Here is a 21,956-nt window from a genome sequence, read left to right as displayed (position 1 = left end):
GTGTTTTTTGCTGCTTTATGTGCCCCTGGAGACAAATAAAGTTTTGAATTGAATTGGGCTGTAACGCTGCAGTCACATTTTAACAGAAACATCATGCTAGGTTAGCCTATTTGTTGAAGATAAACTAAATTATCAGACTTGCAGCCTCCACATTTGATACACGAGCAAACTGGTCAACAAGTACTGTATATGATGATTGACTAAGAACAAGGTGTGTGTCAGAGCCTTGAATTGTTTTTTACTAGTCTATGCTACTGTTTCATCATGCAATGCCTTATTATTTTGGTACAAACAGAGTTTCTAAAAAGAGAAAGTATCAATGACTCTCCCCCAAGGGTTTCGCTTCCAGACATATTCATTCATAACAGGAACTAGCATGTGTTGTTGAAAACTTCAGCGGAACAAAAAAAAAAACAGGAGCATTATGATGCCGTCTAGGAATCAAACCTGGCAACCACAACACAAGTGAAAATGACTCCCTCTGTCTGTCGTTGCAGATCTTACAGGTGAATCTAGTGATGTCCATCCTGCTCTATGTGATGGTCCTTGTGTACCTCTATGGTATCCAAGCAACCAACATGGACAACAGTCGCCAGGGGCAACAGCAGCGGCAGCAGCAACAGCAGCAGCAACCGCCCGGTCCTGACCCTTTAAACTCACTCATCATCCAGCTGCTCCAGGCGGACCTGACCAGGGGGAAGAACCGGGGGAACCAGAGCCACCAGGGGAAAAGCAAAGACACCAAACCACAGGACACGCTGCCGTCTCTCCTCAGTGCCAATATGCCTCTGGAGGAGCAGCAGGATGCTGAGCAGTGGGGGGCAGCGGGCCGCAGTGGCGAAAGCAGCGAGAATGTGGGCGAACAGCAGCTGATGGTGTTGAACACAGACCTTCTGAGGCAGCACAAGCGCTTTAATTCACCTCGAGTGCTGCTGAGTGACAGACCGCCACTGCAACCGCCGCCGTTGTACCTGGCTGACGATTTCGTGAATGGCGGGCTGGAGGGTGAAACATCCGGAAACAAGACCCGGAAGAAGCGCTACACAGAGCACAAGAGCTATCGTGGGGAATATTCCGTGTGTGACAGTGAGAGCCAGTGGGTGACGGATAAAACTCAAGCGGTGGACACAAGGGGGAACCATGTCACCGTTTTGGACAAGATCAAAACCAGTGCAACGCAGGATATTAAACAATACTTTTATGAGACACGCTGTCGGACGCCTCGACCCTTTAAGGGAGGCTGCAGAGGAATCGATGATAAGAACTGGAACTCGCAGTGTAAGACGACACAAACTTACGTTCGAGCGCTAACACAGGTTCGCAATTCAGTGGGCTGGAGGTGGATACGCATAGATACTTCCTGTGTTTGCGCACTGTCCAGGAAACGTCACAGGACGTAAGAAAACAACCCAATGGGGACCTCTATCACCTGGAATTCCTGTCGTGGATTCTATTTCCATATCAACCGCTCTCTGACACCGGAATATGCACCTGAGTGGTGATATAAAATGACACTTCTACTGAAGAATATGTGGGTCCATTTCAATATTTCATGCTGTTTTGGAAGAACTTGTTTCAGACAGGGTGTGAAGGGGAACTGTATATATAAATTATTTAAATTATATGAAATGCATGTAGTTTATACATGTTTGTCTAAATATATATGTACGAGTATATTTGTGTTATTTATTGAACCAATGAACAAAAAGCTCTATAAAAAATTAAAATTGGACATTCTGAGAATACAAGGCCGAACTGGGCTGCAAAGGTGCTTCACACAGACTTATTATGTGCCTTGACCAGTGTGGCTGCATAGGAAAGTCGTTTACACACACCATCCACCAGCAATAATCACTCCACACCAACAATGACAAAGCATGCGAGGCAATTAGGCATGCACACATAGTTCCAGCATAATACAAAAATTGGACAAACCCAAACTTTCTCCGATCAACATTGATGCCCCTCATCCTGACAGGTTTACTCGAAACTGGTATCATGAGCAATATATTCTGCTTAGTAAAAATATAAACGACAAATGCAATGTTTGAAAATATTTCATGGACCAAAACATGATACTGTATATTGGTTGTCCACAGACTGGTGAGAGCATGTACTGTATTACATTTCGTCATCACCAGTTCCTTGAAAACCTGTTTGGTTTGCAAACAAAAATAAACAAAGTTGAATGGAAAGTTCCTGCTTTAATGTGAAAAGAAGTGTCTTTTAAAGCATTGGGTTGTTTTCAGCTTCTACTGATCGAAATTTTAAGACCAATGGAACATTTGTACCATTGGCACTGTTTTGCACGGTTTTAAGTAGAGCTTCAAAATGCAAAACCAAGAAATGGGAAACAATGATGACGATGTTTTTTTTGATATACCACTTGACTTTTTTGTTCCATAACCCTCAGGATCTTTGATAGTATAAAATGATGCGTCCAACCTCAGCAGTAATGGTGCGTAGCGAGAAGCCTTGTTAATGACCGCACTGAAAGAGAAAGATTTTTTTCTTTTGCCATCAAGAGATCATGACAGTGGAAATAATACAGATAATTACACTGAATCCACATTTTTTCCAAGATTTTGGCTTTTAAAACTTTTAACTTTTGATTATAAATTTTTGCAAATTTTCAACTGGTCTTAAAATTTTAATCAGGAGTGTATATAATATAATTGTGTCCAGTCATCCGTCTTTCTGTTAATAAAACACAGTAAAAATGGGCATATTTCAGACAAAGTGGCAAATGGTGAATTAATTTGAAAACTATGATTAATCTGATTAAACCCTTTGACAGCCCTGAAAATTACCCAACTGTGCATGGTTCCAATTTATGCCTCCGACAAGGTGAGGTCTAGGAAGTCATCCGAGGCAGCGGCAGAGGCAGAGGCAGAATTTGCCATCTCTAATGACCCAGGGTCTTACAAAGGGGCAAAGCTGACTTAAGGAGATGTGCATACATGCCGAGCTGGGATTTAAGGCTGTAATCTCCTATTCTAAAGAGGAGCTTATCATTTGCCAGGCTGCAGAAGAGAGAAGATCAGCAATGTGTTCGATGTACTGACCAAATTACTGCGTCGGGCTTCAGGGTAAAGTTGGACAGAATTTAGCTATGACAATGCTAAATGAAATATAGTGCAAAGCTTAGTACACAATACACAGTATTGTTGCTTTGCATACTTTTACAAATAGGATGAGATGTTAATTCTACATTTTCACACAATCATACAATACTGCACGGAACAAACTAGTCCATTTGGTCTGTACTGCATCGTTCTGCGAAATTAAGTGACCGCGCGTTGCTGACTCACAATCTGTGCATTTTGCAACTGCAAAATAGCTCACCATGTAGACAAAGGCAGTGATGATAGAATATTAAATGCTAATGATAAATGCCTTTTTATTACAATGTGGTTATTATTGTGGTCATCGTTTGTAATGGTGGAGAACTGCAAAACAATTCACTGCATATTTCTTTCCATTTCGGTTTTGCAACTGATGAAGTACAAAATGAAGTGCAACTTATTTGGAAATTGGTCAGTGAAGCCTGGAGAAAGTGGAATTACTTCGAAAGACCAAAATGTTAAACCGTGCAGATCAATTACATGCAAGGGTGAAAACACATACCCTCATTTTAAGAGTCAACTCAATTCAGTGTTGATTCTGTATGGTACCCTAACCTGTTAAAATAAGCTTCTACAGGGAAACAAATATACCCTTAACACCAAGATGAAGCTGGCCCAGGTGTTAAGAGACTTAACTTACATCCCCATTGCATGCTTGACAAGCGAGAAAAGACAGTGGATTATAGGATTCTTTCAGCATTGGATAGCTGCACTCTGACAGACGTGGGTGTAAAAGAGGCCTTGCTCAGGTTTTGGCCTCCTACGGGAGGCAGAGTGGGGATTGTGTATCTTGGACAAGAACAGTCCATGGGGTTCATGGTGTCCCATAGCCTGCTGGAAGCCTGATGTTCAAAGGTCACATGTGTTTACAAATGGGAGGATGACACCGAGGCTAAGAAGCGACACGCTTTGGCAACGGACCACCAAGCTCGGCATACTGTTAAATTAACAGCGAAACAGTGAAAAATCGGTATAATGAATCTGTTCTATCAGCACCAATCACCAATGAGTTTTGAAAGGCCAGACTTTTGTGTGAAGAAGATAGCTCAATCCAAAATGCTAATTCGCCTCAAGAGATTTCGAGAGCGTCCAAGAGACTCACGGACGTGTGACAACGGAAATATGAGGCTGTTCAATTGTGACGTTGAAGACGATGACTTGAGTGGTTTTATTTCCCAGGTGGAGGAGGTGGACGGCAATGAATGACTTTTTAAATAGCTGTGTACTAAACATCCCATTTTACGACATGGACACCTGCAGCCTACATACTGCTCATTTTTGGCCCTTTGTACTGAGTTGTGGACTCCTATTGAGCTACACATGATAACCCACACAGAAAGCTTTCTAGATCTTCCAGAATCTGCAACGATTCCAGCTGTTTTTCCTTGGCTTTCCAAAACTGTCTGTATTAATTTAATCCACCCACGGCCTGCCTTCAGGCACTCCCACTCCTCTGCGATGGATCCCACACACCCATAAAAGGAAGTCACCAGCTGGAATCTATAGTCCGGGAATTAAGGTAACTTTAAAAAGAGTGGATGTTCACTTGAACTTTACTGTAAACCTCAGCAGCCGGTACAATCTTCATCATTACACACACTGGACCAGATGACTTTCTGTGTCTGTGCAACCTGTTCTCCCTGCAACCTGTGTTAAAAGGTGCCACCTTTACATTACTATCTGATAGTAACAGATGCTACAGTGGCAATTTGCAACAACTTCTTCTTTCAGTCAATAGTGTTTCTCACCTTCTTGGCACTTGCAGCTGTCTTTGGCTTATTTTCTAAAAAAAAAAAAAAAAAAAAAGCACACAGAACCCCACTTGGCCAGGGTGCAAAAACAATGTTAATGTAAATTTGTCAATTATATCTAATTCAAATTGCTTTTCTGCACATAAAACTATATTTTCTATAAAATATGTTTCTTGTTCATATTTCTGGGTGTCTGGAACAGATACATTAAAAAAAATGAAGTTCAGCTGTTCTTTTAAGTTATATATATTATATTGTATTCCTTTTCACAATCTAATCATTATCGTTCATGGACTTTTATGCTGCATGAGAAGACTGTCGAACCTGTATCTGCTCCATCTACCATACTTGAGACTTTCAGCAGATTAAGAAGCGCTTTAGAAGGCCAGGAGCAAGTGCTTCACTCAACATCGGATATTCCAGATATCAGCTTTGAAGGAGCCTCTAATACCATGTTTTTACACTCCCAGAATAAAAGTCCTAATATGGTCCTCAAGGAGGCCAACCATCACATCTAGCCAAAAATAGGCAGTTTCACATAAAGTCTATGCTATGTTTACTGGCTTCTGCAATAATGCAGGGTATTTGAGTATCTATCTAAGCATCAGAGAGACAGCATCGAACAATATCTGAAGTATATAAAGGGTCTCAGAGATCCTCCACAATTGTTCCGAACAGCTTTAAAGGGTGGGGGAAGGTTAGCGGGGGTGCATTTATGATGGACGCTGGCAGTAGTTGAGTGAAGCGGGCCCACGTTTAATTAGGTGACAATGGAAGGCCTGTGCAGCCGACGGAGGGGCGAGACCGTCCTGGTGCGCAGCAAACACATCGGGGGGATAAGGAGAAGAGGAAAAAGACGAGAAGGTTTACGGAGATGATTTGCAGATGTGAGGCCGTCGTGTTAACATCTGGAGCTGGATGCACCATTGACCACCCACTGTGTCTTCTCAATGTATGTGTGCATGCCTGTGGAGGTGTTGAAGAGGCAAAACATATGGGTTAAATAGTTTCATAAACATTTAGTCATTTGATACTGCTGTGTAAGTAAATATGAAATTGTCTTTAAGTTAGTGTGCCATGCAAACAACAAAAGGACTGTTCGAAACAACAGTTTTTCAAAATTGTATTAAGACTATATATCGCCTCTTATAAATTGATGTACAAGATGAATATAGGATATTTGTACGATGTAACATGTTTTTCCAAGAGTTCAATACCATTGGAAGTTTGGTTTCTGTTGGAATTGTAAATGACTGTGTTATTGTACCTCTGCAGACCACTGACTCCTGAAAACAAGCAAACTGACACCAGTGCAATTCAAGGAGGCCTCCTGCCTGAATTTAAGTGATTTGGACGGATGCATGCAGCTTATAACCATTAAGAGCCTGACCTTGAAACTGACAATTCTGTCCATTTAAATTGCTAATACTTGCAAATACATATACGCCATAAAATATAAGGACACCCATCCAGACAAGATACAGTAGATTTTGTTTCAAACTTTGCATGTATGCTTTGAAATCCTCTCGGGATGTACATTATTCTCTTTTCTGTCTGGCAAGAACTTCAAGGTGGCCCCAGTTTGAGCAGCTGCACCCGACTCATGTAAAAAGTAGCCACATTTCATCATGATAAGTGACCCATGTCAGATTAAACATGTGCATTTGGGGCCGGAGATCTCAAATATTCTACAGTCTAGGACTTTGAATTGCCTTGTGTAAGAACTGTGCTGTATAAATAAACTTCCCTTGCATAGTAATCAAATACGTCTTTTCACGACCAATTGTTGAGTGTAAATAACCCGCTACGGGGCCAAAGAAAGCTACAAGCACCTGCAATTGATTAAAAAGTTACAAACATTATTCAATTCAAGAAATAACTCATTTCAAGGTCTGAATTTAGCATCTGCGCCCGCCAGGATGTAGAGGAAGTCCGCATCAACAATAAGTTCCAACAAAATTAGCTTGCTTTTTGTATGTTTCGGTTTTCGTCTGACCCGTTAGAACGAACCACTGTTCTAAAGCTGTCAAATTAAAACAAGGGCATTTCCATTATGGCCGTGGTGGAAATCCCATTACATTCTGTGATTGTTATTACAAGGATTTCAAGGACAAAAGTTTGGACACGCGCAAGTCAAAAGTCATGAAAGTAAAGAAAATGCATTTAATGAGAAGGTGTGTCCAAACTTTTGGCCTTTACTGCATTTTAAGTTTAAGCACAACTTTTTAAGCACAGCAGTGAATGATGGGCTCTTACCCACAGCATCCCTGTTCCCATAACTCCCTGATATAATATTATTTTAGTTCCTGCTGAAGTGGAGTCATAACCTTGTCACTTTAAATACTACCTCATCCGAGTTTCTCACAACTCCAGTGTCCCGGTTTTGGTCATGTTTACCTATCGAAGATACAAAAAAAAGTCCTTCCCAGCAAATGAATTGCCTATTGACTATCATGAACTCTGCCAAGGTTTGTGATAGAGAATGAATCATATTATTAATCACAGATTCTGGCTACCACACTGGACCTTTACTTGGATGGTTTACTGACAGCTTATTATGTTTGGGTTGCTAAATAATATGCATTATGTTAAGGGAAGGCCAAGTGGTTAGTGAGCAGGCCTCACAGCTAGGAGACCCGAGTTCAATTCCACCCTCGGCCAACTCTCTGTGGAGTTTGCATGTTCTCCCCGTGCATGCATGGGTTTTCTCCGGGTACTCCGGTTTCCTCCCACATTCCAAAAACATGCTAGGTTAATTGGCGACTCCAAATTGTCCATAGGTATGAATGTGAGTGTGAATGGTTGTTTGTCTATATGTGCCCTGTGATTGGCTGGTGACCAGTCGAGGGTGTACCCCGCCTCTCGCCGGAAGACAGCTGGGATAGGCTCGAGCACCCCCGCGATCCTCGTGAGGATTCAAATATATTATGTAATTTTTTTTTGCGTCAATTACCTGTTCTAGTCCACTAAACATAAAAGGGTGAACATGTGGCAAAACATGTACCCTTTGTGTGTTGTGTGTTATTTTTCTGACAAATACGCTAAAGTTTGACCCCGTAAAGTCAGACTGAAATGAAATTTCGCTTTACAAAACAGACACTGGAGCTGTAGAGTGTTTTGCCGAACCACTGTAAAATTTGGTACATATCTTCATTGTACTGACCAGCACGTCTGTAAAATTTGAGCACGATTATTTGACAAACATGGCTGCCATCAACCAAAACCTCTTTGCAGGGTTACAACTTGCCCAGAGTTCACTGACCATTTGTTTGAATTTTTATTTGTTATGGCTAAAAGGATAATACTGCATATTTTAAGATGACCATGTTGCAGCATAAGTATAAATAATCTCATGAAACTGGAAAAGAACATTAAATAAAGGGATTGGAATGCCATTAAAAATATGGCAAGAGGGAAAATTATGATATTATATTATTTTAACAGGGTTCCTCATAGACAATCCAGTGTAAAACATCTACAGCAGGGGTGCCCATAAGGTCAATCATGAAGGTAATTTGGATTCCCTTCACGATGTAAAATCCAAAGTATACTATATGGAGCTATAGAGCATATCCATTCATACAATATATTACTTAATGTTATTTAAGAAAATAAATTGTGATGGTGATCAATTACATGTAGCGGAAAACCCTGAACACACATTAATAGTCATATTCATGAATATAGTACATACAGTATACAGTGCAGTATATATTTTTAAATGTATAGTCTGAGGTAGATCTTTGGGACATTTTAACAGATGCTTGGAGGCATGAAAAGAGTGAGCACCCCAATATTCATTATGTGAATATTCATCAAATGCAAAAACAGTCAGTTGCAAATTCAAACAAATGTTACATGATAGAATTTGATATCTTCTGAGAGGGAAAAGCACTTGGCGGTTGGGACTTGTTTCCTGTTATGAACAGAATGACGGATGATGTCAGCGCTTCCAGACTTTGGGGACCAAAGGTTAACAGATCGTGTTGGTGTTCATTTTAAAATGTACAAAGGCTGTGTGAACCCATGGGAGACATTCAATCACCGCATGAACATGTTTGTGCTTCCCTGGTGTTCCCTGAAATGTACATTATCAGTACCATTTTTTTTCCAGTCATCAGTCAGATGCAGCTAAATAACACAGCAAAATACCATACCACAAAGCCAAGGGGTGCTCAAAGTGTGGCTTGGGGGCCATTTTCAGCCCGCAGCTCATATTTTTATAGTCATCCTCCGTATACTGTAAAAATTGACGTCATGTAAAAGGTAAAATATGTCTTTTTCTTATCAGTGTCATCTCTCAGCAAGGTGCAGCTTTCATCCTCAAATGTAATTAAGTGCAACCAAAGTGCTTTTCCGAGGAAAGCCCATAAAAGTATCATGCCGATCATCACCATGCAGGATGAGAGTGATGTGGGAAAACTGCCACTTAACTAGTTATGACTTGTTGCCGGTTTATTGAGTGAAGTAATAACGCTTGTAAAGAAACAAGATACAGGAAAACACGAGTTTCTGTGCGTAAGCGAGGCCAAAACAGCAGCTCACAAACGCAGGGCTGAAGGAGGATTGTATTCAATGACAACACCTCTCAGCAAAGCTCTTGTTTGTTCTTTGGAGGTCACGCAAGCCTCATCCATCCACAGACAGCCTGTTCCAACTTGAAGCCAAGAGGCAGAGCAGTAGAGATGATTGGTGTCCAAAGTACAGCTGTTAAAATAATATAATAATAATCATAATTTTCCCTCTTGCCATATTTTTAATGGCATTCCAATCCCTTTATTTAATGTCCTTTTCCTGTTTCATGAGATTATTTCTACTTATGCTGCAACATGGTCAGATGCAAGCAGCTCATCAGCTGATCAGGTGGTTTTGGTTTACAAACTGCGTAACTTAATACACATTTTAGCAGTAAACTTCCTGTTGGAACATTCCGTGTGATCTGGCTGTTGTAATCAACGTAATGAAAACAATGAGATGGCAAACCCACTTCAGTCAGTGGCGTGATGCTGGATCAATGAGATTTAATTTACAAATCAAGTTCAACATCATTGCTCACGGCATGATCGAAGCCGCTTCAAATACACACACGCACAAGTGTACGCGAGGTCAACGCAAATACACACACTTACTAGTTTTGGCGCTTTGGAAGACAAACAAGTTGTGTGTGTTTCCAATGTACATCGAGTCAAACACAACAGATGCACATCCTCATGCACATGGAATGCATGCACACTCACCAAAACAGCTGCGGGTGCTTTGGGTAGCAGCCACATTCCTCATGAGAGTGTGTGAGGTCAACAAGCAGGGTTTCCGCTACATGTAATTGATCGTGGCACATCGCCATGCAAAATAAAATCGGCCACACCTTAAAAATTTGTTTTTTTTTTACTTAAAAATTATTATATGAATCCTATGTAGGTACATATGTAGCTTATTATTTACCCACATTTTGATAATCATGCACCGGAATCACCTGTCTGAAAGACAGTCTGTACAACACAGCGGCGGCAGTCGGCCCCCCCATGCAGCCCACCACCACATCTTCAAAAAAATCAAAGGGGAAAACCCTGACGAGGGCTGTTTCTAGTGTGCACACACATGCACCAAATGGCAAGGAAAGTCAGTCACATTTGGCACTCTGCAGGACAGAACACATGCCGGGCTAAAGCCTATAGCTTAACCCGAAAAAAACAGTATAGAAAAGAGAGGATATCAATACACTACATCAACCACCACATTCCTGCGTTCCCCGTTCCTGAGACACAGCTCTCAATCAATTGTGACAAGCGTGTAATTAATACATAATACCATTCTTTACATAAACAGTGTTCACAGCAATATAAACACAAACTTGATAGCTATTTACTGTAATTTCTAGTACAGGGACTGCTTATTTAAGCTTGAGTTACAACTGTGCTGTAAAATAATACATGCATTATCATGAAATGATCTTGAGATGCTGTGACAGGGCATACAAAGGGAATACAGCAGAACCCACATGACTTTGCAAATATAACTTTACGTATCCACGACACAGGACATAATCACCGATACTGGTAATCGTTACATCCCTACTCTGACATGACAAGAGTGAAAAATAGTTCTCCTCCCATTGCGTGTGGAAGTGGTAAGTTTTTGGCTTATTACTGTCCTTCCCCACTCTGTTTAAAACACCAAGTTAATAATATGTAAAGCTTGGTAGCTTGCAAAGAACAATAACAGCGTAAAAGTGACTTTTATTTGTTTGTCTTAAAAATACGACAATAATAATTATTATTTCCAAAAGCAATGTGTTATTGGTGAAAAGATGTCAGGTGCATATACATCTGACCTCCAATATGAAAATAATAGATAAATCTTGAAATGAAATAAAATGGCAGCTCTGTCAATAGTGTGTTCATTAGCAACTGGTCACAATATGTGTTTAAATAATTCAACTTTTAATCCCTTGTTCTGACAAAGACAACAAGCGTGTTGAATAATACTCCAAAACAGTGTTCTGGTTGTTCACTTGACAGTGTGTGTGCATGTGGTTGCACTGATGGCTAACTGCGTTCACCTTGGCTAAATATACAGTACATCACCAAGCCTTCCTCTATAAACAGGCCGGCGTATAACATTGCTAACATAAACTTCCTCCACTTACTCACACAGCATGATATGCTAATTGAAGACAGCAACTTCGGACACGTATACTAAAATCGCTCAAAGCATGCTTTGCTTACACACGCATGTTGAAAAGCGTCATGGAAACAGACACAAACAGTAGGAAACCGGATCTGAAATAACAACTAGTCTAACCAGAGGTCAGGGATCGTTAGCTGCACAAACAATTATCAATTTACAATACAATCATTTCATCATTTTTGGGTTCAAGCCTGAACTCGAGCCACAAGCTACACAGTTACATTCCTAAATTGAGCACCTGACTAACGCTCACATCCATGTCATGTGTGATTGAATCACATAGCGAGCCGCGCAATTACATTACTTCACAGTGAGAGTCAACATGCTACAACAAGTCCCTCAACAACTAGTCTCTTCATGACTTTTATTATCGACTGCGTCACTCTCCCTTGCTAATTATTCTTATACTCACCCATCACATAAACTGGAAAGTCAGAGTGACCCAACGCAGGATGCTCAATTATATGGAAATACCATATTTTCCGGACTGTAAGTCGCACCTTTTTTCATAGGTTGGCTGTTCCTGTGACTCCAGAGCGACTTTCATTCATTCATTTTCTATCGCTTATCCTCACAAGGGTCGCGGGTATGCTGGAGCCTATCCCAGCTGTATTCAGGCGAGAGGCGGGGTACACCCTGGACTGGTCGCCAGCCAATCACAGGGCAGATATAGACAAACAACCAGAACATGCAAACTCCACACAGAGATGGCCGAGGGTGGACTCAAACTCGGGTCTCCGAGCTGTGTGGCCTGCATGCTAACCACTCGACACCATTTCTGTTCATGTTTATTTTTTGTATATTTTGTGTATTTTTTGTGTTAGTTACACATATCCAGCCTGTTTGCTATATTCTTTTATTGTTAGAACTTGCCTTCCAAGAGGACGTAATACCTGTTTTGGTCAAGTTACTGCAAGTTACTCAAGTTACTTTGGTCAAATTACTGCAAAAAATGCGACTTATACTCCAGTGCAACTTATGTATGTTTTTATCTACCTAATTATGCATTTTTGGCCTTGTGCGACTTTTACTCCGGAGCTACTTATAGTCCAGAAAATACGGTATATTTGGTAACAGCTCATTACAAGCCCGATGAACCATGTGATTTCCCCCAGCCAATCAGCAAAGAAAGGGAAACACAACAATGAAAAATGTAATAATTAAATATAATTTATATTCCAGGCGTAGTGAGGGGGAACTATCACTATAGCTACAGCACCAAATAGCCAATGTGAAACCAACTTCATCATGGTACACCGAAATGTTATACGGCAACCGGTTATCTGGTTATCCAATCTTCAAAATACAGTGGATCTACAGCTGGTACCGATCCTGAACATCAGATTGGGATCGCAATATAAGGCACACTTAAAAATCTCAAACATCGACAGTGTGCATTATTATCCCGTGTGCCCTATGGTGCCTAAAATATGATATATGTATATAGATATATACATGAACACAGATGTTTTGATTCAAACCCATGTCTTTCTTGCATAAGACAAGAGAGCTTACCACTGCTAATGAAGTGCATTACTATATCAAATACCGTGGAACGACCCTGATGGAAGCCATAACAAGAAGCCACATTAAGTGATCAAGCATGCAGGACAGTGCAAACGTACCCAATAGTATGACATCTTGGAAGGCAAATTTGTGCACAAGGTCATTTCCTTGCCACACAATTCAACTTCGAGCAGGAGCTTGGCTTCACATCACTCACAGTCGTCCTCTTGCTTACATTTACAAGCACTTACTTTTGCTATTCTTCTCCTTCCCTGCCAATTTCTAATTTTAACATCATCTCCTGCAAGAATAGAACTATACACAATCAGCTATAGCAACCATACTCCTGATCTGTTGTAAAACTTGTCTTTGAAGTCATCACATATATACCATCATTGCATCACATATAATTAGTGGGCTTAGTTCATTTTGCAAGGTTCTGTTTACCCCAGTCATCCCTTTCTGGTGATGTTAGTCCAGGTTGGCCTGATTCCTTACATCCTCTGAATGCTTCTAAACAAGAAAAAAAGTCACTTTAGATATGAGAAGACTTTGGACACTGACATAAAGTGTTGTTTTCCTTTCCATACTATAGATTACCATCGATATTTACACATAGACAGACATTTCTCAGATAACTATTTCATAGTTAATTCCCGTTCAGTGATTTATTAAGCTGTAGCTGCGCCATGTTTTTACATACACTATTTCGACACAAGTATTGGGACAGCTCGCCATTAAACCGTAAGTCAGGTGAAAATCGAACAAAACGGAATATTAAATAATTCTAGCCCCACCGTAATATATATGGCTTGTGTAACTGAATACAAAAATAATTAAATGAGACATACCTGTTGACAAAATCGCCCTCAAGTGGAAGCGCAATATCACCCTGTTCAAAGTTACGTATGTCATGACAGGTGTGACCAATCAAAAATGTAACCATCCGGACAGGAAATGACGTCGGTGGTACGTTCAGTGGAATTACAAAATTTCGCCACAACTGGATGTTTCTAAACCGGTTGCACAAATTTTCCGTTACCATGAATGCACCTCATTCGATTAAATAGTGCTATCGATAAAAGTCCGTCTTACGTGGAATGAAGAGTGCATGATTTGTATATTTCTAAAATTAGATGTCAACGTGACTGGTAAAGTGGCTCATCATCGCCCCTATTGGAAAAAAAACTAGCATTAAAAGAATGGTGAAGTAAAAGTGATGCATTTTGAAAATATTATACAGTACTGTATGTGCAAATTATGTAGTTCTAAAAATAATAACATGACGCACAAAACTTTATTTGTCAGGCCTGACTGTTTTATGAAGAAAAACATTGAAGACCAGGCAGGTCTTGCAACAAGAAAAGTCCACCACCTTCTTACATGTTTATTGTTTTCATTTGAACCTTTCTCTATTTGGAGTCAAAAAAGGCAGATGAGAAATAGAAAAAGAACCTTGCGATAAAAGGAACATTTCATACAATAATATTGAAATGATTTTAGACACTCAATTTCTAAACCAGCCTAATAAGTCTTAACGTGTCTTTGTGAAGGACAAACAAATATACCACAATCACAATCTGCTTGCTCTAAGTCGATCAAAACACACGTAACAGTCTGTTGCTGGAGCGTAAGAGAACACACACGTTCTGTCATCGTAGCGAAACAAGGCCTCTGGAACACAAAGGACATTTTGCAGCATGTTGCAAATATGTAAGGAGTGGATTTTTTTTTAGTTGCCCCAAAACACAAATTGACAGCGGCTATTGACTTTGCTTGAAAAGTTTACAATTTCATTCATCTGAGAAACAACTGTGTCAAAAAAAAAACAAAAAAACAGAAGCAGTGAAACAAAATGTAAACCAAATCACATGTGGGTCAACATAAGCTAGCGGAACAAAACTTTCACATCTTAGCTTTGTGCTATAAGTGACAAAGCAAATTCATCTCGTTAATAATAATGACTTAACAGTACTTTTTTTTTTACAATAAAAAAAACAAAACTAGCCCCGAGCACCACACTTTGGACACCCCTAAATGGACAATAGAAACAATAAGCACTTTCAGGAAGCTCTCTCACAAACAATAAATAAGTATATAGAATCTTTTGTTGTGTATTTGCTACGGGTTCGGTTTGAAAATAAATACATACAACTAGCATAATTAAGCACATAAAGCAGTATTCCATCACGGTCGCCATTTGTGTCCCTGAAGGTACAATCTACACTAATGTTCCACATTGGCTGATTGGTACCAATTCCCCACAGGTCTGTTTGCCACTAGAAAGGTGTCAACGGCAGTACTACTCCAGTGACAACACCTAAAGGTACAATGCTGTACTTCCATCCATAAAACGACTGAATCTAGTGTTTTTGTCACTGTTCAGTTTCGCCTACTAGAGTATTATTGCTTGTCTACGCTATGAAGCTGTAAGCCCCACTTTTCGGTAAAAAAATGACAACACTTGGTCAGGTGGGAACAACACAGACACACATTCAGATCGTTGTGTTCATACTTGATGTTTGACGCTGCGATTCGATTCTTTTTTTGTCACACAGCTGTGTGTCTTGAATTCTCATTCCTGGGTGACGGGGGAATCTTCCTGGTGTACAAGCTGAAACTGGCCGCCCTGCACCTCGCCCTGGGCCCTCCTCCTTCGTCCCCGGTCGGTGCCTGAGTCGGGCACTGGGGTAGGGTGCTGTAGCGGCCCGGGATGGGTAATGGCTCGTGGGGGGCATCCTTGGCGAAAAGGCTCTGGATGAGCTGAAATTTGTCCTTTTCTTCTCGTAAGAAGAGGTTCACCAACAGCTTTTTTTCACGTTTTAGCTGCTCCACGATGGTTTTCGGGATGTCCGGGATGACCCAGGCGACCACCAAGCTGAGAAACATCACAAGGTTCTACAGGAAAATGAGGACAGGGAGTTTTTGCATGTTTGTCACACTAAAATCTTTCAAATCGTCAAACAAATTTCGATTTTAGTCAATGACAACACAAATGAGCAGAAAATGCAGACCTACATGGCTGTGTGAAAGAATGATTGCACTTTTCTAATTTAAATTCCAGCCTTAATGCTAGATTGTGGCTTGTAAAAATGTACAAGACATTGCTATATAATCTACCGTCAGGGTTACTTTGTAGAACAAGCATTCATTCACTCATTTTCTAGGGTCGCGGGGCTGCTGGAGCCTATCCCAGCTGTACACCCTGGACTGGTCGCCAGCCAATCACAGGGCACAAACAACCATTCACACTCACATTCATACCTATGGACAATTTGGAGTCGCCAATTAACCTAGCATGTTTTTGGAATGTGGGAGGAAACCGGAGTACCCGGAGAAAACCCACGCATGCACGGGGAGAAACTCCACACAGAGATGGCCGAGGGTGGAATTGATCCCTGGTCTCCTAGCTGTGAGGTCTGCGCGCTAACCACTAGACCGCCGTGCCGCCCCAACCATATACAATATAAAAGAATTCCAGATGGATGGATGGATTTCCATCTTTAAGGGAGCTCAGATGCTTTTCAAGAGGGCTTGGACTTACCTTGAACCCTGTCTGTAGTGTTATTATTATTTTCTATAGATAGTCCAGGATAGCCTCCAGTATAGCTACAAAATGTGTGTTTTTATTGAGGGACATTTGGTGCACATGTGTTCCAGAGGTATGCACAGAGGGCTCATTATCAAATTAACTTCTTCCTAACTGACTGAGGCGTTGGTAATGTTTCCGAGTACAATGTGAGGCAACTAATACGGAATGACTGGCTACACATAACACACTTGCATAACATTGTATCAGAGCAGTGTTATTTGCAGAAATGTGTATATTTTTGATAGAAATGGGTCCAACTCCAAAAATCCAGACTTTTGGATAATGTTCAGACACGCTTGTTGTTTATTTTGCTGTGAACGGTTTTACGATGTGCCAAACACCAGCTGTGCTCCTACCTGAAAGAGTATGACAAAGGCCAGTCTTGCTGCTAGGACACACCAGTACTGTTTGGAGAACTGGTACGCATCTGGAGACCAGGGGGGTTCCCTGTAGTCTTTATACCTGAGAGACAAAAAAACAAACACATACTCATCATTTCCTGATTTATATGATTATTTGAACTGGAGGAAATCCTGTCATTTGCACGTAAAATGTTGAGAATCGGCCTCACTAAAACAACCTTCAAGGGGAGGAATTTTATTAGGATTCCGTTCCATTATTAGCTTTGTAGTAAAACCCTAAACCAAAACAAACAGCCGACCGCACATTTAGCTAATGGTTAACATATTCCTAAGACATATAGGAAAGAGGCACTAAGAAAGACGATAGAGAATGTATTTGACCTTCTGTAATAAATTAGTGATGCTAACCAAGGTTCCCTCTGTATATGACACTGCCTGTAAGCTAAATACCATAAACCTTGTCATGTGCACAGTAGCGATTCTAGGTTCAATGGCGTCCTGTGTGGCACCCTACTCTCTGATGCTGGTCCATTTTCCCCTCAGAATCAGCTATGGGACTTGAATGACTGCAACTAACATACAGCGGCATGAAAACGACATTTCCCTTTGAAGGAAAACGGCACTTTTTTTTTGGAATCATCCACAATCCATATGTGAAACCTGAACACACGTCATCAGGACTTCTTTATATGGGCTACAGATTGCCTGCACTCAGTAAACACGGACCTAAATATCCGGAAGTCCTCGGGAGTGCTTGGGAGTGTGACCAATCACAGCAAAGCCTGGAGGCAGGCCATGGGTGGAATACATTAAACAGACCGTTTGGGTCTAAAGCAGAAAATCCATGGAAACGCTGCAGAAAGAGGTGCAGAATCCGGAAGATCTCGAAAGCTTTCTGTGCTAGCTGCTCTATAGGAGTCCACAACTCAATACAAAGGGCAGACAATAAGCACAATAGGATTAAAATAAGAAAAGACAAATAATTAAGCAAAATCTTGTGGCTTCACCATACTAAATGTTGTTTGGTACGTCTGCTTTTCAAGACCACTATTATGTGTGGGTGTGATAGCCTTCTATAAACTTACCACCAACTTTAATTGGACTACAGTTGAAGGCAATAAAAGCTCAAATATATAACCAAAACCAATATAGGAAACTATAATCAGAGCTAACACTGCCTTTTACAATACACAGACTTGACTATGAATAGTCCACCAAGGCCGGAATAGACTATGCGCCCCTCTTTACTTGTATACACAAACACACACACACACACATCTCATTATGCCGCTCTGCAGCAACTGGAGCATCAATATTCTTTGACAACGGTGTTTCGTGACCTTTATTGAGCCAAGATACATACAGTATTTTAAATTAGAAATATCTTGCAGCACACCATCAAACAAACATGGCACAAAAAGTATATCGTATTTGCTGGAACAAATGAGGTTCATTTGTAACTTCTCCTTACTGTCACTATACGTCATTAATGTAATGTGTAATTAATGTAATGTAATATGCTGGTTCACAATAGTTGGGAAGATTTAGAAGATATCTCGGAGAGGTTATGATAAGACAACTAAGCAGGACTGAATGTGTTCCTTGACTATTTTATAACATACTAACTGAGGACTCAGACTATTGACACATTTGTCCTAAATCAGTGGTTCCCAAACCTTTTAGAGTCACAGACCCCTTCAGATATTTGACCTGAAGCCTCTACTCCTGGACTATTACTTATTGTAAACCTAAGAAAGTGAGCGTGAAAGAAGGAGAAAGAAGGCTCATGTTTACCACTTCCACACTACATGGGAGGAATTTTTTTTTCCCTTCAATCACAGCCCTGGCATGTCAGCTGGGCTCTGCTGTTTCAGTAGCCAGTCTCCATGCAGTGTAAAAGATAATGTAATCTAACTAATCTAACTAATCTAATCTAATCTAACTATAAAGCGGGTGTATTTGGATGTTTATCTCCATCCAACAATGTCTCCTCTCCTCTCTCAGCTGACTGACACCTTTTTCTCATATTTTGACCCATTTTCTTCCTTCCTGCATACATCCATCTAAGCTGACTGGACAAAGTAAGGAGCTGTTTCAGAAGCCATGGGGTTGAATAGCTTGCCTTCTGCCTTGAGGCACCGCTTCCAACACCACTGTACACACTCACACCCTTCTTGACTCACCCTAAAGCCAATTTCACGCCTGTGAGCAGTCGAGGCGTACAGGATGGCATCATGGCTGAGACATGCACAGACACAAAGACTGGCATTCGTGGACTGGAATTCGTTTGTGACTTATGTAAGAGCAGGTCACACTTAGATGACATGCATGACCTTCCCCTCTGGAGGTCAATATGAAAGAGATGATGACAGCGATCTTTTGTGGCCACACAGTGCCTCGTTATTGGCTTAAAAGGCCTGCATTTGGCAACTTAAACACCTCTTATAATCGAAACTGATGGTAAAACACATTTTTTTTACCTGCAGACGGTGACATCTCCGTGATGAGAGTTGTGTGGCGCCGTGCCAGGTTTAAAATTGGATACGTTGAAGTAGGAGAGCGTGTGGTCGATGAAGCCATGCATGGTGCCTGTGTGACTGTACATGTACTGGTAAACCAGTCGAGGGATGAAGTCTGACGTGAAGGAGATCACAAAGGCCTCCCGGGAGAAAGAAAACATAACAGAGGAATGTAAATACTAACTAATCAATTAAGAATTCAACATTTTTTTTTGTTTCAGTGACTTTGTGCACGCTTCTCATAGACTCTTGTAATCAGGCTTCCGGGTTAAAATAGCCCATTGTGTCTTTATGAGGCATGATGTAGCGTTGTCTCTTTTCCTCCTAAGACTAGAGCAAACTAGAGCCCTTAGTCCTCAGGGAATGTTGCTGCAAAGTCCTTACAGAGTAGCTTCAGATGAACGCATGTCCACGGAGCTCCAGCATAAACAAGCTTTTCTCCAGCAGCAGTCAGAAATCTGCTTATATTGAAAGCAAACATGACAGCTTTCAGTTAGTTTTCAGGGATAAATCCTGCGCAAAGGCGACCGCACACTTTGAGCTTTATGATCCTATATGCCGTTTTTTTTTTTTTTATCACTTGTGTTTTTAGGTAGTACTGCAAAATCCCTTAGCAAAGATCCTTTATATGACAGAACCATCCTCATTTTTAAAGGCCTACTTGCAAAAAGACTTGAGATTTAAAAAAAATACTTAACATACAGTGGGGAAAATAAAATTTGATCCCTTGCTGATTTTCCAAAGATATGAATAGTACAGAACTTTTAAGGTGTGTTTGTTGTAACAGAAAGATGTAAATATCCACAAAAATAATATTAAATAAAGTTCATAAATAAAAGTGAAAAACAAGTTAATATGGGCTGGCTTACAATGCTGTCATTTCCAATATAAACCTCTCTAAAAAAATAACTGCATGGTTTGATATACATGCTGTGATCATGCATTAACACGCACACTGATGATAGTTGCAGTATCTTGCCGTATTTTGATGATTTAAAACACTACCCAAACTTCTTTCCTCTGCGCATTGATACACATATTTATGCTAGTTCCTTCAACAACAGCAGCATAGATACAGCGACAACACCTACAATATCCATTCTCATTGGGATGGCTGTGTCTTCCTGCACAAGACGTGTGTTCCAGTCCTCAAGTAAAAAACACCTCACTGACAGCTCGTCATTCACAGAAGGAAGAGCGGATATGTACCTCTCAATTTCGCTACAAAGACTCAACAAGATGCTTGTTTACCGTCAGCACACGTCTTGTGCTGAAAGACACAGCCATCCCGTGTTAATGCATGATCACAGCATGTATATCAAACCATACAATGTTGTTAGAGCTTTTTTAGAGGGCTTCATAGTCAAAATAGGTGTAACCCAGGGGTGGGCAAACTACGGCCCAGGGGCCACATGCGGCCCACCAAGTGTTTGAATCAGGCCCGACAGTTGCTTTCTAAGTATTTCAACTTTTAACATACAAACTGGCAACATGACTTGTAAGTCGTATGTCTTATTTAGTTAAAAAAAAAACAACAAAACTGTCAAATTAAATGACAGTTTGATGTGGTCTGATGTTTAAAGTGCTCCTGGAAAAAGGGACATGAGAACATACAGCTGATAGTATAACACTTTTACAGATGAAATTAGACAAATAATTCAAGGAAAATTATAAGCATAAAATAGTGTGTATGTGTGTTAAATATATGTTCTGGCCCCCCGGACAATTTTGTTAACTCAATGCGGTCCACGAGTCAAAATATTTACCCAACCCTGGTGTAACCCAATGACAGCATTGTAAGCTAGCTCAAATTAACTTGTTTTCTCCTGTTATAATGCACAGAAAAGGGACAGAAATAGGTGTTCATGTTACACATAAGGATTATGAATGATTGTAAGATGAAACAAAATATAGTTAAAGCTTGAAATATGACACAGTGTTGCTATTACAACTACAGCCTCTACTTACATTTATTATGACTGAGAATTTTCCCATGCCACTCAATATGTTGTACCATATACCTAAAGAAGAAAACAGAGAGGGAGGGAGGGATGGTCAGTACAGGCAAAGATGGGTAGCCATTTTTTTATTTAAAATGAAGAACTAACTGGATTTGAATGTACCGTAAATGCTCCGAGGAATGCTTCTATTCAATTCATCGCCGGGTGCGCGGTCCAGAAAATAAATCAATAAATAATTTACCTCTGCATGTGCTTTAAAAACATGTTACACTTGTCATACTCATAACAGTTTAATGCTGACGGAGTAGTTTTCTCTTCAGCATTACAACATTGGTTCTGTCTATTTGTCATAGAAATGTGAAGCTATGGAAAAAAAATATTGTTCATTTGAATGCCTGGTACAACTGACTAGAGACGTACTGATGTATCGTAAGATCTTTTATTAATGATTAA

At 40.5% G+C, this 21,956-nt stretch overlaps 2 protein-coding genes across 6 annotated transcripts in view; one reads left to right on the top strand and one right to left on the bottom strand.

The window, feature by feature from the left end:
• ntf3 (neurotrophin 3) overlaps nt 1-2,539 on the top strand; it is a 49,993-nt gene extending 47,454 nt beyond the window's left edge. For all 5 annotated transcript variants that reach the window (XM_058077374.1, XM_058077373.1, XM_058077372.1 and 2 more), the window contains one exon: nt 498-2,539. In XM_058077374.1, the coding sequence (XP_057933357.1) occupies nt 498-1,400 (903 nt within the window). In that variant the 3' untranslated portion in view covers nt 1,401-2,539. The remainder of the gene's footprint in view (nt 1-497) is intronic.
• The window catches only part of LOC131132093 (anoctamin-1-like), a 102,885-nt gene that overhangs the window by 58,796 nt on the left and 22,133 nt on the right, over nt 1-21,956 (bottom strand). The window contains exons 24-28 of the mRNA XM_058077360.1: nt 21,511-21,563; nt 19,504-19,682; nt 17,018-17,123; nt 13,921-15,967; nt 13,517-13,582 (exon numbers count right to left, since the gene is read on the bottom strand). Coding sequence (XP_057933343.1) covers nt 15,620-15,967; nt 17,018-17,123; nt 19,504-19,682; nt 21,511-21,563 — 686 coding nt within the window. The 3' untranslated portion in view covers nt 13,517-13,582; nt 13,921-15,619. The remainder of the gene's footprint in view (nt 1-13,516; nt 13,583-13,920; nt 15,968-17,017; nt 17,124-19,503; nt 19,683-21,510; nt 21,564-21,956) is intronic.

The sequence above is a fragment of the Doryrhamphus excisus genome, chromosome 7 (assembly GCF_030265055.1).
Source record: "Doryrhamphus excisus isolate RoL2022-K1 chromosome 7, RoL_Dexc_1.0, whole genome shotgun sequence".
NCBI classification, from domain to species: domain Eukaryota; kingdom Metazoa; phylum Chordata; class Actinopteri; order Syngnathiformes; family Syngnathidae; genus Doryrhamphus; species Doryrhamphus excisus.
The sequence above is the reverse complement of the archived record's forward strand: the minus strand, read 5'-3'. Positions and strand labels throughout refer to the sequence as shown.